The sequence below is a fragment of the Coregonus clupeaformis genome, chromosome 29 (genome assembly GCF_020615455.1).
Source record: "Coregonus clupeaformis isolate EN_2021a chromosome 29, ASM2061545v1, whole genome shotgun sequence".
Classification (NCBI taxonomy): Eukaryota; Metazoa; Chordata; class Actinopteri; order Salmoniformes; family Salmonidae; genus Coregonus; species Coregonus clupeaformis.
The window spans coordinates 22,285,012-22,302,985 of record NC_059220.1 but is presented as its reverse complement, the minus strand read 5'-3'; the positions used below and the strand labels follow the sequence as shown (position 1 = coordinate 22,302,985).

General features: G+C 43.3%; 1 protein-coding gene across 2 annotated transcripts in view; it reads left to right on the top strand.

Moving 5' to 3' along the window:
- Nucleotides 1-17,974, top strand: part of tdrd9 (tudor domain containing 9) — a 52,111-nt gene that overhangs the window by 24,291 nt on the left and 9,846 nt on the right. For both annotated transcript variants that reach the window (XM_041855052.2, XM_041855051.2), the window contains exons 20-27: nt 174-281; nt 394-494; nt 655-828; nt 2,916-3,027; nt 3,218-3,433; nt 3,563-3,652; nt 3,826-4,083; nt 8,464-8,631. In XM_041855052.2, coding sequence (XP_041710986.1) covers nt 174-281; nt 394-494; nt 655-828; nt 2,916-3,027; nt 3,218-3,433; nt 3,563-3,652; nt 3,826-4,083; nt 8,464-8,631 — 1,227 coding nt within the window. The remainder of the gene's footprint in view (nt 1-173; nt 282-393; nt 495-654; nt 829-2,915; nt 3,028-3,217; nt 3,434-3,562; nt 3,653-3,825; nt 4,084-8,463; nt 8,632-17,974) is intronic.

The following is a 17,974-nucleotide window of genomic DNA, read 5'->3' as shown; positions in this document are numbered from 1 at the left end:
TGAGCTCTCCATTCAGACCAGCCTTACAGATTGAACCTGCATTATCAACTACTTTATGATTATTGTTATGACACCTGGTGTACCTAGCCCTTCTATACAGAATATCACTCCGCAGTGCTAACTCTGTAGCCCTTGTCTATTTGATAGAATCTCCTCTTCTTTCTTTCTCTCAGGTGGTTATCGCTGGTGCCTACTACCCCAACTACTTTGCCCAGGGGGAAATGGATGAAGAGCTGGTCTCCAAAGACCTGTCCGGCCATGATCCCAAAACAACAGTGCTGGTATGATGCCATTATCCCCTATCCCCGATTCCCTGATTTATCAAGATTCCTATACATGAACCATGTTGTGAATGCTAGCCCACTGACAGGCTCTTTGACTGTCTGGTCTCAGGTGAGGAACCTGCCCCCCTATAGTTTCCTGTACTATAAGCAGCTGCAGTCCCTCTTCCGCCAGTGTGGCCAGGTCAAGTCCATAGCGTTTGATGGATCCAGGTAACAAACTAATGGATGAAACCTCGACTAGATGTAGCATAACTCATCATGTTACCTGTTTCATAGATAAATACTTCTTAGATGTTTTGACCTAAATGGTCTAACAGCATACCCATAGTTAATTGGTAAGATGATGAACATTTGTTGTGTGTTCGTTCAGGGGGCATGTGGAGTTCTACCGGACAACTACCCGGGGGTCGGGGGTGCTCCCTGAGGTGTCACTGGCCCTCCTCCTGGCCCACCAGAGGCATCCTCTGGACCTGTTTGTGCACCCCAGTGACGAGGTGGAGGCTCGTGCTGGGAGCAGGACCATCTGCCACATGAGATACGCTCGGTAGAGAGCCTGTACATCCTTCTCACACTAATAATACTCTGCTAGGAGCTGTGGTTTTAATCCTCTCGTATGCTACAAAATACTGTTTTCTGCATTGGTGAAGCATCTTACCCCAACTTCTCAAGAGAAATGTGTTCAGCGGTCAGTTGATGCCTAGGTAATGCCAGCTCTGGCTCAGGGCCAGATGACAGTGGGGAAAGAATTTTTTGTTCGCCCCCATCGAGCAAGTTCTCCTACTTAAAAAGAAGAGGGGCTGACTTTCCTTTCATGGATACAAAAAAATTAAATAAGAAATAAAAGAAAAAATAAGAAAACAAACGTAGGATTTTTAGGATTTATTTGATAAATTTGTTGGAAAATAAGTATTTGGTTAATTATTAAATAAAATTTATTTTGTTCTATACTTTGTTCGGATATCGAGATTTGAGACGATTGTTGTTCGTCTGGTCTTCGTCTTACACATTTTTCAGTCTCTTCCGTCGTTCCTTCCTCCTGTGTCTAGTGCAGTGTTGTGTTGGGGCTGGGGGAATCAAACCTTCAATGACCTTCAACGGTGCTATGAGGTTGAGATTGGGTAGAGAGCAGGCCCGCGAAGTCCAAGGGCCATCTTTCGCTCCGAGTGCGTGGGTGAGTGGGGCTGGGTTGGTAAAGACCCAAAGCCACGTTTCATCTTCAATGCCCTTGCTGATGGAAGGAGGTTTTCACTCAAAATCTCACGATACATGGCCCCATTCATTCTTTCCTTTACACGGATCAGTCGTCCTGGTCCCTTTGCAGAAAGACAGCCCCAAAGCATGATGTTTACACCCCCATGCTTCACAGTAGGTATGGTGTATTTTGGATGCAACTCAGCATTCTTTGTCCTCCAAACACTGACGAGTTGAGTTTTTACCAAAAGTTCTATTTTGGTTTCATCTGACCATATGACATTCTCCCAATCCTCTTCTGGATCATCCAAATGCACTCTAGCAAACTTCAGACGGGCCTGGACATGTACTGGCTTAAGAAGGGGGACACGCCTGGAACTGCAGGATTTGAGTCCCTGGCGGCGTAGTGTGTTACTGATGGTAGGCTTTGTTACTTTGGTCCCAGCTCTCTGCAGGTCATTCACTAGGTCCCCTGTGTGGTTCTGGGATTTTTGCTCACCGTTCTTGTGATAATTTTGACCCCACGGGGTGAGATCTTGCGTGGAGCCCCAGATCTAGGGAGATTATCAGTGGACTTGTATGTCTTCCATTTCCTAATAATTGCTCCCACAGTTGATTTCTTCAAACCAAGCTGCTCACCTATTGCAGATTCAGTCTTCCCAGCCTGGTGCAGGTCTACAATTTTGTTTCTGGTGTCCTTTGACAGCTCTTTGGTCTTGGCCATAGTGGAGTTTGGAGTGTGACTGTTTGAGGTTGTGGACAGGTGTCTTTTATACTGATAACAAGTTCAAACAGGTGCTATTAATACAGGTAATGAGTGGAGGACAGAGGAGCCTCTTAAAGAAGAAGTTAAAGGTCTGTAGGAGCCAGAAATCTTGCTTGTTTGTAGGTGACCAAATACTTATTTTCCACCATAATTTGCAAATAAATTCATTAAAAATCCTACAGTGTGAATTTCTGGATTTTTTTTTCTTAATTTGTCTGTCATAGTTGACGTGTACCTATGATGAAAATTACAGGCCTCTCAGCTTTTAAAGTGGGAGGTGGCTGATAAATACTTCTTCAGGGGGGTGGAGGTGTCCTGTCAGTGGTTGTCTGGGTTTGGGGGAAGTGCGTCCTGCAGCCACCCACAGGCTGCACCCCTCCACACTGGGCCTTGATGTAACCTGACGTGCTGGCACTATGGTTGACCCTTCACACAGCCTCTGAGAGGGGATATTTAGGCAGAGCCAGACCCCTCCCCCCTCCTCCTTACACACATTTAGAGATTGGCTGTCATGAGTAAGTTACAGTAAGTTGGGTCAGTCTCATAAACTGACTCACTGATGCAATGAGGCAGCTCAGTGACTCTGAATGTTACACTAGCACTGTGTTCCCCCTTGGAAGGATCCTCCAGGTTTTTTGCGCATCACTCATTCTGTCTATTCCTGTGGTTTGCAGGGTGAATGTGGACTTCCAGGACAACTCAGTCTACCCAGTGGGGGTGCTGAGCAGCACCATCGACCCAGACAAGCTGCCCTCCAACCCCATCTTTGTGGTCAACATCACAGAAGTTAGTCATCAGGCTGAAACTCCTCTTTCAGTCACGTTTCTGGGAGTTATTTTTGTGTAAATGAGTAATCTGGTGAAGACTATATCGAGAGGAACTGTATTTAGGTGATCACATACCGTCCATGTTGGCTATATACAGTCTACAGTGGAGGTGGTAACCAAGCATTGCCCCCTTCATCTTGGCTCCCTAGGTGGTGGAGGTGGGCCACTTCTGGGGCTTCCAGTCGGGCGAGGCCAGCATGGAGAAGCAGCGCTATCTGACAGCTGAGATTAATTCTCGTAAACTGTGTCCAGTTCCTGTCTCCCTCTACCCCAACCTGCTGTGCCTGGCACCTTTCTCTGAGGGCGACGAGCAGGGCCTCTACTACCGTGCCAAGATCCTGCATGTCCGCGGCAGCTCTGTGGAGGTACAATCACATGCTCACCAAGCTCACTAGCACACGCAATCACTCCCTTTCATACACTTAAATACAGGTTAATTACAGTTGCAGTTATAATGGATGAACCATGTAAAGATTGTGTTCTGAATGTCCCAGGTGTTCTTTTTGGACTTCGGAAACACCACCCTGGTGTCATGCAGCTGTCTGAGGGAGCTACCTGCTGATATCATGGCCCACCCATTGCAGGTACAGCTGCAAAATATATATAGGCAACATACTGTATCTTCCTGATCCAGCCTATTTTGGCCACATCCTAACCAGATGAAATTAGCCTGTATTCTGACATGACTGCATTCTGGTATGGCTGTGTTTTGCCATGTATTCTGGTATGACTGTGTTCTACCCTGTGTCCTCCTCAGGCCCAGGAGTTTCGTATCTCGGGGATGCATCCATCGGCCCAGTCCATGATCCTGGGGGACCAGTGGAGCAGCCGCGCACGCAACCGCTTCATCACACTGGTGAACGGCCGCTCACTCATCGTCTCCCTGTTTTCTATCCTGCACGGCGTCATGCACGTGGAGCTGCTCATCAACACTGACACGGTCACCTCCAGCGTGGCTGACATCATGATACAGGAGGGACACGCCATCAAGGCCGAGGAGAGCTTTGAGTCCAAGGTACCTTAAGAGACACAGACCAGCTTTCTGTCATCACTGCAGCTTTTAGGAATGAAATGCCATGTATCTTTTTGGAAAGTTGTGCTAATGGGGAATTGTTCAATTGTGGTATTCCTGTCGGGCTTGGCTATAAACATATATACAGTTGAAGTCGGAAGTTTACATACACCTTAGCCAAATACATTTAAACTCAGTTTTTCACAATTCCTGACATTTAATCCTAGTAAAAATTCCCTGTCTTACGTCAGTTAGGATCACCACTTTATTTTAAGAATGTGAAATGTCAGAATTATTTATTTCAGCTTTTATTTATTTCATCACATTCCCAGTGGGTCAGAAGTTTACATACACTCAATTAGTATTTGGTAGCAATGCCTTTAAATTGTTTAACTTGGGTCAAAAGTTTCGGGTAGTCTTCCACAAGCTTCCCACAATAAGTTGGGTGAATTTTGGCCCATTCCTCCTGACAGAGCTGGTGTAACTGAGTCAGGTTTGTAGGCCTCCTTGCTCGCACATGCTTTTTCAGTTCTGCCCACAAATGTTCTATAGGATTGAGGTCAGGGCTTTGTGATGGCCACTCCAATACCTTGACTTTGTTGTCCTTAAGCCATTTTGCCACAACTTTGGAAGTATGCTTTTGGTCATTGTCCATTTGGAAGACCCATTTGCGACCAAGCTTTAACTTCCTGACTGATGTCTTGAGATGTTGCTTCAATATATCCACATAATTTTCCTTCCTCATGATGCCATCTATTTTGTGAAGTGCACCAGTCCCTCCTGCAGCAAAGCACCCCCACAGCATGATGCTGCCACCCCGTGCTTCACGGTTGGGATGGAGTTCTTCGGCTTGCAAGCACCCCCCTTTTTCCTGCAAACATAACGATGGTCATTACGGGAAAACAGTTCTATTTTTGTTTCATCAGACCAGAGGACATTTCTCCAAAAAGTATGATCGTTGTCCCCATGTGCAGTTGCAAACCGTAGTCTGGCTTTTCTATGGCGGTTTTGGAGCAGTGGCTTCTTCCTTGCTGAGCGGCCTTTCAGGTTATGTCGATATAGGACTCATTTTACTGTGGATATAGATACTTTTGTACCTGTTTCCTCCAGCATCTTCACAAGGTCCTTTGCTGTTGTTCTGGGATTGATTTGCACTTTTCACACCAAAGTACGTTCATCTCTAGGAGACAGAATGCGTCTCCTTCCTGAGCGGTATGACGGCTGCGTGGTCCCATGGTGTTTATACTTGCGTACTATTGTTTGTGCAGCTGAATGTGGTACCTTCAGGAGTTTGGAAATTGCTCTCAAGGATGAACCAGACTTGTGGAGGTCTACAATACTTTTTCTGAGGTCTTGGCTGATTTCTTTAGATTTTCCCATGATGTCAAGCAAAGAGGGACTGAGTTTGAAGGTAGGCCTTGAAATACATCCACAGGTACACCTCCAATTGACTCAAATGATGTCAATTAGCCTATCAGAAGCTTCTAAAGCCATGACATCATTTTCTGGAATTTTCCAAGCAGTTTAAAGGCACAGTCAACTTCTGACCCACTGAAATTGTGATACAGTGAATTATAAGTGAAATAATCTGTCTGTAAACAATAGTTGGAAAAATTACTTGTGTCATGCACAAAGTAGATGTCCAAACCGACTTGCCAAAACTATAGTTTGTTAACAAGAAATTTGTGGAGTGGTTGAAAAACGAGTTTTAATGACTCCAACCTAAGTGTATGTAAACTCCGACTTCAACTGTGTGTGTGTGTGTGTGTATGTATGTGTGTGTGTGTGTATATATATATATTAGGGCTGTCAAATGATTAAAATTTTTAATCAAATTAATCCGAATTTTCAGTGGATTAATCATGATTAATCACTATTTGCAATTACACCTGAATCCTAACCATTTTTTTTCTGAAATGCATACCAAAAGATAAATAACAGGACACAGATACATAATTTTCATATTATGTCTGTTTATTAACACAGCCAAATAATGGTGTTTTAAATCAAGCTGAAACATACTACACACCATAATATTTGTCTTTGGCTGTGGCTCTTGACGGTGGCTTATAGAATGAGTCTTGAGACGCCACTTGCAAAACATCAAGGAAACCTGAGTCTTCTACAATGCTAATGGGTCTACAATCCTTTGCAATCCATTTTGCTATTGTGTTGGTCAAATTATCTGAGGTTGATTTTGTTAATTGCCTGCAAACATTCAGCGTGGTCTGGCGCAAACCACTTGCTGAATCTGACGGCCCAGCAAACGCATGTTTGGCGTAGACATGGTACTTCAAGCTTGAACAGCTCCGGTGAAATTGAAACTCCTTCTTACAAATCTTGCAAATAACCTTGTACTTGTTAACTGTACCATCATCATTCTTTTTATATTTGAATCCGTCAATAGGCCCACTTTGCTCACCTTGCTCCATCTCGCCTCTAGCTCCCAACCACTTTCCTGACCTGAATAATTTGTCACACTGCGCATGCGTGAAATGCGTTAAAAAAATTGACGTAATTAACAGCAAACAACTAATTAACGTCGTTAACGTGCTATTTTTGACAGCCCTAATATATATATATATATATATATATATATATATATATATAAAACACACACACACACACACATACACACACACACACACACACACACAGTGGGGAGAACAAGTATTTGATACACTGCCGATTTTGCAGGTTTTCCTACTTACAAAGCATGTAGAGGTCTGTAATTTTTATCATAGGTACACTTCAACTGTGAGAGATGGAATCTAAAACAAAAATCCAGAAAATCACAACGTATGATTTTTAAGTAATTAATTTGCATTTTATTGCATGACATAAGTATTTGATAACCTACCAACCAGTAAGAATTCCGGCTCTCACAGACCTGTTAGTTTTTCTTTAAGAAGCCCTCCTGTTCTCCACTCATTACCTGTATTAACTGCACCTGTTTGAACTCGTTACCTGTATAAAAGACACCTGTCCACGCACTCAATCAAACAGACTCCAACCTCTCCACAATGGCCAAGACCAGAGAGCTGTGTAAGGACATCAGGGATACAATTGTAGACCTGCACAAGGCTGGGATGGGCTACAGGACAATAGGCAAGCAGCTTGGTGAGAAGGCAACAACTGTTGGCGCAATTATTAGAAAATGGAAGAAGTTCAAGATGACGGTCAATCACCCTCGGTCTGGGGCTCCATGCAAGATCTCACCTCGTGGGGCATCAATGATCATGAGGAAGGTGAGGGATCAGCCCAGAACTACACGGCAGGACCTGTTCAATGACCTGAAGAGAGCTGGGACCATAGTCTCAAAGAAAACCATTAGTAACACACTACGCCGTCATGGATTAAAATCCTGCAGCGCACGCAAGGTCCCCCTGCTCAAGCCAGCGCATGTCCAGGCCCGTCTGAAGTTTGCCAATGACCATCTGGATGATCCAGAGGAGGAATGGGAGAAGGTCATGTGATCTGATGAGACAAAAATATAGCTTTTTGGTCTAAACTCCACTCGCCGTGTTTGGAGGAAGAAGAAGGATGAGTACAACCCCAAGAACACCATCCCAACCGTGAAGCATGGAGGTGGAAACATCATTCTTTGGGGATGCTTTTCTGCAAAGGGGACAGGGACGACTGCACCGTATTGAGGGGGAGGATGGATGGGGCCATGTATCGCGAGATCTTGGCCAACAACCTCCTTCCCTCAGTAAGAGTATTGAAGATGGGTCGTGGCTGGGTCTTCCAGCATGACAACGACCCGAAACACACAGCCAGGGCAACTAAGGAGTGGCTCCGTAAGAAGCATCTCAAGGTCCTGGAGTGGCCTAGCCAGTCTCCAGACCTGAACCCAATAGAAAATCTTTGGAGGGAGCTGAAAGTCTGTATTGCCCAGCGACAGCCCTGAAACCTGAAGGATCTGGAGAAGGTCTTTATGGAGGAGTGGGCCAAAATCCCTGCTGCAGTGTGTGCAAGACTGGTCAAGACCTACAGGAAACGTATGATCTCTGTAATTGCAAACAAAGGTTTCTGTAACAAATATTAAGTTCTGCTTTTCTGACGTATCAAATACTTATGTCATGCAATAAAATGCAAATTAATTACTTAAAAATCATACAATGTGTTTTTCTGGATTTTTGTTTTAGATTCCGTCTCCCACAGTTGAAGTGTACCTATGATAAAAATTACAGACCTCTACATGCTTTGTAAGTAGGAAAACCTGCAAAATCGGCAGTGTATCAAATACTTGTTCTCCCCACTGTATATATATATATATATATATATATATATATATATCTCTAATTCAGTGTTTCCTAAGTGTCCAGCAGTAGAAACACAGGCTGTGACCCTGACAGTGCTGTGTGGTTGTGTGTCTTGCAGCAGAGCCATGAGGTGCTGGTGTCTCTGTACAAAGACTTGCAGGACGGAACCTTCACCCCCAATGCTACCAGCAGCTCCTGGAAGACCAACAAGGAGAAAGAGAAGCAGCTCATCGACAGCCTGCTCCAGTCCTTCTCTAAGACCAGCCAGTCCTCTCTGAAGAGCAAGGCAAGAACACTGGCCTAACGGCTCACTCACATTTCATAGACTGCGTTCAATAGACTGCCTGTCTGGTTCAACCAGATAGTGTCGTTAGTAGTTCTCCACAAGATGGCGTCATCGTCTTTCTACATGCCTTGTTCTGTCCAGAGGGTGGAGACATTTTGGTAGCATGTGAGCTGGTGTACATTTTGTTCTACAGTGTATTAGTGGGCCAGGGCCATACCTTCCTGTCAGGAATTCCTGGAATACAATAGGTATCTGGGGATTTTTCCTGTTATTTAACATGTATAAGGGTCTTTCTGTAAATAATGGGGCAAATGTGTGACATTGGGCCAAACATTTCTAAATCGTTTGAAACAAAGGATTTTCATGGAGATCCACGTATGTACTTAGAGGAATAAAAGTGAATATATACAAATTGGCCCATAACTCCACCTATACAACAACATAGGATTATACTTTCTTTAAGCAGGGTTCATACAGACATTGGCAAGTCAATTTCAAGGACTTTCAGGGACTTTTCCAAGCACTTCATTGTAACTTTCAAGGACCTCAATGTTATACAATTGTACAGTACCAGACAAAATTTGGACACTCCTACTCATTCAAGGGTTTTTCTTTATTTGTACTATTTTTTACATTGTAGAATAAAAGTGAAGACATCAAAACTATGAAATAACACATATGTAATCATGTAGTAACCAAAAAAGTGTTAAACAAGTCCAAATATATTTTATATTTGAGATTCTTCAAATAGCCACCCTTTGCCTTGATGACAGCTTTGCACACTCTTGGCATTCTCTCAACCAGCTTCACCTGGAATGCTTTTCCAACAGTCTTGAAAGAGTTCCCACATATGCTGAGCACTTGTTGGCTGCTTTTCCTTCACTCTGCCGTCCGCTTTTCCTTCACTCTGCCGTCCGACTCATCCCAAACCATCTCAATTGAGTTGAGGTCGGGGGATTGTGGAGGCCAGGTCATCTGATGCAGCAAGCCATCACTCTCCTTCTTGGTTAAAATAGCCTTTACACAGCCTGGAGGTGTGTTGGGTCATTGTCCTGTTGAAAAACAAAGGATAGTCCCACTAAGCCCAAACCAGATGGGATGGCGTATCGCTGCAGAATGCTGTGGTAGCCATGCTGGTTAAGTGGGCCTTGAATTCTAAATACATCACAGACAGTGTCACCAGCAAAGCACCCCCACACCATAACACCACCTCCTCCATGCTTTACGGTGGGAACTACACATGCGGAGATCATCCGTTCACCCACACCGCATCTCACAAAGACAGCGGTTTGAACCAAAAATCTCCAATTTGGACTCCAGACCAAAGGACAGATTTCCATTGCTAATGTCCATAGCTCGTGTTTCTTGGCCCAAGCAGGTCTCTTCTTCTTATTGGTGTCCTTTAGTAGTGGTTTCTTTGCAGCAATTCGACAATGAAGGCCTGATTCACACAGTCCCCTCTGAACAGTTGATGTTGAGACGTGTCTGTGACTTGAACTTGAATTTTTTAGGCTGGTAACTCTAATGAACGTATCCTCTGCAGCAGAGGTAACTCTGGGTCTTCCATTCCTGTGGCGGTCCTCATGAGAGCCAGTTTCATCATAGCGCTTGATGGTTTTTGCGACTGCACTTGAAGAAACTTCACTCAAAGTTCTTGACATTTTCCGGATTGACTGACCTTCATGTCTTAAAGTAATAATGGACTGTCATTTCTCTTTGCTTATTTGAGCTGTTCTTGCCATAATATGGACTTGGTCTTTTACCAAATAGGGCTATCTTCTGTATACCACCCCTACCTTGTCACAACACAACTGATTGGCTCAAACACATTAAGAAGGAAAGAAATTCCACAAATTAACTTTTAAGAAGGCACACCTGTTAATTGAAATGCATTCCAGGTGACTACCTCATGAAGCTGGTTGAGAGAATGCCAAGAGTGTGCAAAGATGTCATCAAGGCAAAGGATGGCTAATTGAAGAATCTCAAATATAAAATATATTTGGACTTGTTTAACACTTTTGGTTATTACATGATTCCATATGTGTTATTTCATAGTTTTGATGTCTTCACTATTATTCTACAATGTAAAAAATAGTACAAATAAAGAAAAAGTAGTAGGCGTGTCCAAACTTTTGACTGGTAGTGTATAATTTATATAATTGTACATATAGAGCCTAATATAGAACCCATATGCACAAAACACTTATTTCTCTCAAATTTTGTGCACAAATTTGTTTACATCACTGTTAATGAGCATTTCTCCTTTGCCAAGATAATTCATCAACCTGACAGGTGTGGCATATCAAGATGCTGATTAAACAGCATGATCATTACACAGGTGCACCTTGTGCTGGGTACAATAAAAGCCCACTCTAAAATGTGTAGTTTTGTCACACAACACAATGCCACAGAAATCTCTCAAGTTTTGAGGGAGCGTGCAATTGTCATGATGACTGCAGGAAAGTCCACCAGAGCTGTTGCCAGAGAATTCAATGTTAATTTCTCTACCATAATCCACCTCCAACGTAATTTTTTGAGTATTTGGCGGTATGTCCAACCGGCCTCACAACCGCAGACCACGTGTAACCACGCCAGCCCAGGACCTCCACATCCGGCTTCTTCACCTGCGGGATCGTCTGAGGGGAGGGGGGAGGGGGGAGGGGTGCTGAGGAGTATTTCTGTCTGTAATAAAGCCCTTTTGTGGGGAAAAACGAATTGATTGGCTGGGCCTGGCTCCCCATTGCGTGGGCTTATGCCCCTGCCCAGTCATGTGAAATCCATAGATTAGGCCCTGGTGAATTTATTTCAATTGACTGATTTCCTTATATGAACTGTAACAGCAAAATCTTTGAAATTGTTGCATGGTTCATTTATATTTTTGTTCAGTATATTATTACATTCTAAAATGTGAGAATAATGTGGACATTGCCTGACTAAATAGATTGGAGACATGCATGGCAATTTTTCTGTAGCCTATGTGGCCGCCACAGGCACGCATAAAAGCCATGAATAGTGGTAGCATTAATCTCACCATTTGAATAAATGACATTTAATAGGAATAGCGTTGGGTGTTGCACAATAGTCTATCCTACACAGTAGACTGTGTCTAATCTGAAGCACAAAGATATATGAACACATTACCTTGATGCTTTCTCTGTTAAAACTAACGAGACACTGCTGTAAATCAATCAGACAACAGATGATCAACATCAATACGCTAGGGATATTAGATCCAACGTGGATCCAGGCACCACTGTCTTCACTGCCGAAACAAATGAGACAACAAAATATTCTGGACATTCCTCGCAAACACCTTTTTTGCAGCTTGGGCTGTTGGCGCACGCGATGCAACATCACAAAAGCTGTTCGTCACTTGACTCTCATTCGGAAAATTATTTCCTGGATCAGATGATGATGTGTGAAAATATCATGGCGTTACTGATCAGCTGGACACCAAATGCTCATCCAACAACTATTATGTATAATTATTGAAGCACCACGTTAATGACGGTATTGATTTAGGTTTGACGTATTAAGGTAAGGTGACTCAGTTAGAAGCATTCGATTTTGCAATAGTTTTTATTATTTTGGGATTGTATGCCCATTAACTGTTTTCACACCGCGTAACATAAGGAGACACAATGTTACGTAGTTACACTGCATTTCTGAGATCTATACAAAAAACTGTCCAACAGCTAGATCCAGGATTTTTACACAGTTCAATGTCTAATTTAACTACTAAATGCTTAATATATGCTATAACGACAACTTACACTGCCACAAATGCAAAGACACGATGTTGGACAAATCCATCAAGACAACAACCAAGATAAAGGGTTAAATAGTTTTTAAATGAACTTGTGAATTGTATTGGATATAGCTATGATTCCCCCCAGCCTTTTTTTTTTTTTTTTTAGGGGGTAGATCAGCTTTAATATTACAGATATATTGTAACTTCCATCAATGTAATTGACTGCATCACTTCCAATCCCCCATATGTTTTTTTTATTCTCGCATATATATATATATATATAGTGAGGGGAAAAAAGTATTTGATCCCCTGCTGATTTTGTACGTTTGCCCACTGACAAAGAAATGATCAGTCTATAATTTTAATGGTAGGTTTATTTGAACAGTGAGAGAACAAAAAAATCCAGAAAAACGCATGTCAAAAATGTTATAAATTGATTTGCATTTTAATGAGGGAAATAAGTATTTGACCCCTCTGCAAAACATGACTTAGAACTTGGTGGCAAAATCCTTGTTGGCAATCACAGAGGTCAGACGTTTCTTGTAGTTGGCCACCAGGTTTGCACACATCTCAGGAGGGATTTTGTTCCACTCCTCTTTGCAGATCTTCTCCAAGTCATTAAGGTTTCGATGCTGACGTTTGGCAACTCGAACCTTCAGCTCCCTCCACAGATTTTCTATGGGATTAAGGTCTGGAGACTGGCTAGGCCACTCCAGGACCTTAATGTGCTTCTTCTTGAGCCACTCCTTTGTTGCCTTGCGGTGTGTTTTGGGTCATTGTCATGCTGGAATACCCATCCACGACCCTTTTTCATTGCCCTGGCTGAGGGAAGGAGGTTCTCACCCAAGATTTGACAGTACATGGCCCCGTCCATCGTCCCTTTGATGCGGGGAAGTTGTCCTGTCCCCTTAGCAGAAAAACACCCCCAAAGCATAATGTTTCCACCTCCATGTTTGACGGTGGGGATGGTGTTCTTGGGGTCATAGGCAGCATTCCTCCTCCTCCAAACACGGCGAGTTGAGTTGATGCCAAAGAGCTCCATTTTGGTCTCATCTGACCATAACACTTTCACCCAGTTCTCCTCTGAATCATTCAGATGTTCATTGGCAAACTTCAGACAGGCATGTATATGTGCTTTCTTGAGCAGGGGGACCTTGCGGGTACTGCAGGATTTCAGTCCTTCACGGCGTTTTTATTTTATTTATTTTTTATTTCACCTTTATTTAACCAGGTAAACCAGTTGAGAACAAGTTCTCATTTACAACTGCGACCTGGCCAAGATAAAGCATAGCAGTGCGATAAAAACAACAACACAGAGTTACATATGGGTAAAACAAAACAAAAATCAAAAAATACAACAGAAATACAATTAATATACAGTGTGCAAATTTAGCAAGTTATGGAGGTAAGGCAATAAAATAGGCTATAGTGCAAAATAATTACAATTTAGTATTAACACTGGAATGATGTGCAAGAGATGATGTGCAAATAGAGATACTGGGGTACAGATGAGCAAAATAAATAACAATATAGGGATGAGGTAGTTGGGCGGGCTAATTTCAGATGGGCTGTGTACAGGTGCAGTGATCGGTAAGGTGCTCTGACAACTGATGCCTAAAGTTAGTGAGGGAGATAAGCGTCTCCAGCTTCAGAGATTTTTGCAGTTTGTTCCAGTCATTGGCAGCAGAGAACTGGAAGGAATTGCGCCAAAGGAGGTGTTGGCTTTGGGGATGACCAGTGAGATATACCGGCTGGAGCGCAGACTACGGGTGGGTGTTGCTATGGTGACCAATGAGCTAAGATAAGGCGGGGATTTGCCTAGCAGTGATTTATAGATGGCCTGGAGCCAGTGGGTTTGGCGACGAATATGTAGTGAGGACCAGCCAACAAGAGCGTACAGGTCACAGTGGTGGGTATTATATGGGGCTTTGGAGACAAAACGGATGGCACTGTGATAGACAACATCCAATTTGCTGAGTAGAGTGTTGGAGGCTATTTTGTAAATGACATCGCCGAAGTCAAGGATCGGTAGGATAGTCAGTTTTACAAGGGCATGTTTGGCAGCATGAGTGAAGGAGGCTTTGTTGCGAAATAGGAAACCGATTCTAGATTTAACTTTGGATTGGAGATTCTTAATGTGAGTCTGGAAGGAGAGTTTACAGTCTAACCAGACACCTAGATATTTGTAGTTGTCCACATACTCTAGGTCAGACCCGTCTAGAGTAGTGATTCTAGTCGGGTGGGCGGGTGCAAGCAGCGTTCGGTTGAAGAGCATGCATTTTGTTTTACTAGTGTTTAAGAGCAGTTGGAGGCTACTGAAGGAGTGTTGTATGGAATTGAAGCTCGTTTGGAGGTTTTGTTAACACAGTGTCCAATGAAGGGCCAGATGTATACAAAATGGTGTGCGTCTGCGAGAGGTGGATCTGAGAGTCACCAGCAGCAAGAGCGACGTCATTGATATACACAGAGAAAAGAGTTGGCCCAAGAATTGAACCCTGTGGCACCCCATAGAGACTGCCATAGGTCCAGACAACAGGCCCTCGATTTGACACATTGAACTCTATCTGAGAAGTAGTTGGTGAACCAGGCGAGGCAGTCATTAGAGAAACCAAGGCTATTTAGTCTGCCAATAAGAATGCGGTGGTTGACAGAGTCGAAAAGCCTTGGCCAGGTCAATGAAAACGGCTGCACAGTACTGTCTATTATCGATCGCGGTTATAATATCATTTAGGACCTTGAGCGTGGCTGAAGTGCACCCATGACCAGCTCGGAAACCGGATTGCATAGCAGAGAAGGTACAGTGGGATTCAAATGGTTGGTGATCTGTTTGTTGACTTGGCTTTCAAAAACTTTTGAAAGGCAGGGCAGGATGGATATGGGTCTGTAACAGTTTGGATCTAGAGTGTCACCCCCTTTGAAGAGGGGGATGACCGCGGCAGCTTTCCAATCTCTGGGGATCTCAGACGTTACGAAAGAGAGGTTGAACAGGCTAGTAATAGGGGTTGCGACAATTTCGGCGGCTAGTTTTAGAAAGAAAGGGTCCAGATTGTCTAGTCCAGATGATTTGTAGGGGTCCAGATTTTGCAGCTATTTTAGAACATCAGCTGTCTGGATTTGTGTGAAGGAGAAGCGGGGGCATGGGCAAGTTGCAGCGGAGGGTGCAGAGCTGGTGGCCGGGTAGTGGTAGCCAGGTGGAAAGCATGGCCAGCCGTAGCAAAATGCTTGTTGAAATTCTCGATTATTGTAGATTTATCGGTGGTGATAGTGTTTCCTAGCCTCAGTGCAGTGGGCAGCTGGGAGGAAGTGCTCTTATTTTCCATGGACTTTACAGTGTCCCAAAACTTTTTGGAGTTAGTGCTACAGGATGCAAATTTCTGTTTGAAAAAGTTAGCCTTTGCTTTCCTAACTGCTTGTGTATATTGGTTCCTAACTTCCCTGAAAAGTTGCATATCACGGGGGCTATTTGATGCTAATGCAGTACGCCACAGGATGTTTTTGTGCTGGTCAAGGGCAGTCAAGTCTGAGGAGAACCAGGGGCTATATCTGTTCTTAGTTCTGTATTTTTGAATGGGGCATGTCTATTTAAGATTGAGAGGAAATTACTTTTAAAGAACAACCAGGCATCCTCTACTGACGGAATGAGATCTATATCCATCCAGGATACCTGGGCCAGGTCAATTAGGGAAGGCCTGCTCGCTGAAGTGTTTTTGGGAGCGTTTGACAGTGATGAGGGGTGGTCGTTTGACCGCGGACCAGTACGGACGCAGAGCAATAAGGCAGTGATCGCTGAGATCCTGGTTGAAGACAGCGGAGGTGTATTTAGAGGGTAAGTTAGTCAGGATGATATCTATGAGGGTACCCATGTTTACGGATTTAGGGTTGTACCTGGTAGGTTCGTTGATAATTTGCGTGAGGTTGAGGGCATCTAGCTTGGATTGTAGGATGGCTGGGGTATTAAGCATATCCCAATTTAGGTCACCAAGCAGTACGAACTCTGAGGATAGATGGGGGCAATCAGTTCACATATGGTGTCCAGGGCACAGCTGGGGGCTGAGGGGGGTCTGTAGCAAGCGGCAACAGTGAGAGATTTATTTCTGGAAAGGTGGATTTTTAGAACTAAAAGCTCAAACTGTTTGGGCACAGACCTGGATAGTATGATGGAGCTCTGCAGGCTATCTCTACAGTAGATTGCAACTCCACCCCCTTTGGCAGTTCTATCTAGACGGAAAATGTTATAGCGTGTTATAGCGTGTTATAGCGTTAATGGCGTTAATGGCGTAGTGTGTTACCAATTGTTTTCTTGGTGACTATGGTCCCAGCTGCCTTGAGATCATTGACAAGATCCTCCCGTGTAGTTCTGGGCTGATTCCTCACCTTTCTCATGATCATTGCAACTCCACGAGGTAAGATCTTGCATGGAGCCCCAGGCCGAGGGAGATTGACAGTTATTTTGTGTTTCTTCCATTTGCGAATAATCGCACCAACTGTTGTCACCTTCTCACCAAGCTGCTTGGAGATGGTCTTGTAGCCCATTCCAGCCCCTAATCTCAGCTCGTTACCTGTATAAAAGACACCTGGGAGCCAGAAATCTTTCTGATTGAGAGGGGGTCAAATACTTATTTCCCTCATTAAAATGTAAATCAATTTATAACATTTTTGACATGCGTTTTTCTGGATTTTTTGTTTTTATTCTGTCTCTCACTGTTCAAATAAACCTACCATTAAAATTATAGACTGATCATTTCTTTGTCAGTGGGCAAACGTACAAAATCAGCAGGGGATCAAATACTTTTTTCCCTCACTGTATATACGTACACATACATACATATAAATACATATCCATACATACATATAAATACATACATATACACTACCGTTCAAAAGTTTGGGGTCATTTAGAAATGTCCTTGTTTTCGAAAGAAAATCATTTTTTTTGTCCATTAAAATGACATCAAATTGATCAGAAATACAGTGTAGACATTGTTAATGTTGTAAATGGCTATTGTAGCTGGAAACGGCTGCTTTTTAATGGAATATCTACATAGGCGTACAGAGGCCCATTATCAGCAACTTGAGACTAGTTTGAGTATCTGGAGCATCAGCAATTGTGGGTTCGATTACAGGCTCAAAATGGGCAGAAACAAATAACTTTCTTCTGAAACTCGTCAGTCTATTCTTGTTCTGAGATATGAAGGCTATTCCATGCGAGAAATTGCCAAGAAACTGAAGATCTCGTACAATTCTGTGTACTACTCCCTTCACAGAACAGCGCAAACTGGCTCTAACCAGAATAGACAGAGGACAAATACTGAGCAAGAGGACAAATACATTAGTGTCTAGTTTGAGAAACAGACGCCTCACAGGTCTTCAACTGGCAGCTTCATTAAATAGTACCCGCAAAACACCTGTCTCAACGTCAACAGTGAAGAGGTGACTCCGGGATGCTGACCTAGGCAGAGTTGCAAAGAAAAAGTCCAGTGTCTGTGTTCTTTTGCCCATCTTAATATTTTCTTTTTATTGGCCAGTCTGAGATATGTCTTTTTCTTTGCAAATCAGCCAGCTACAATAGCCATTTACAACATTAACAATGTC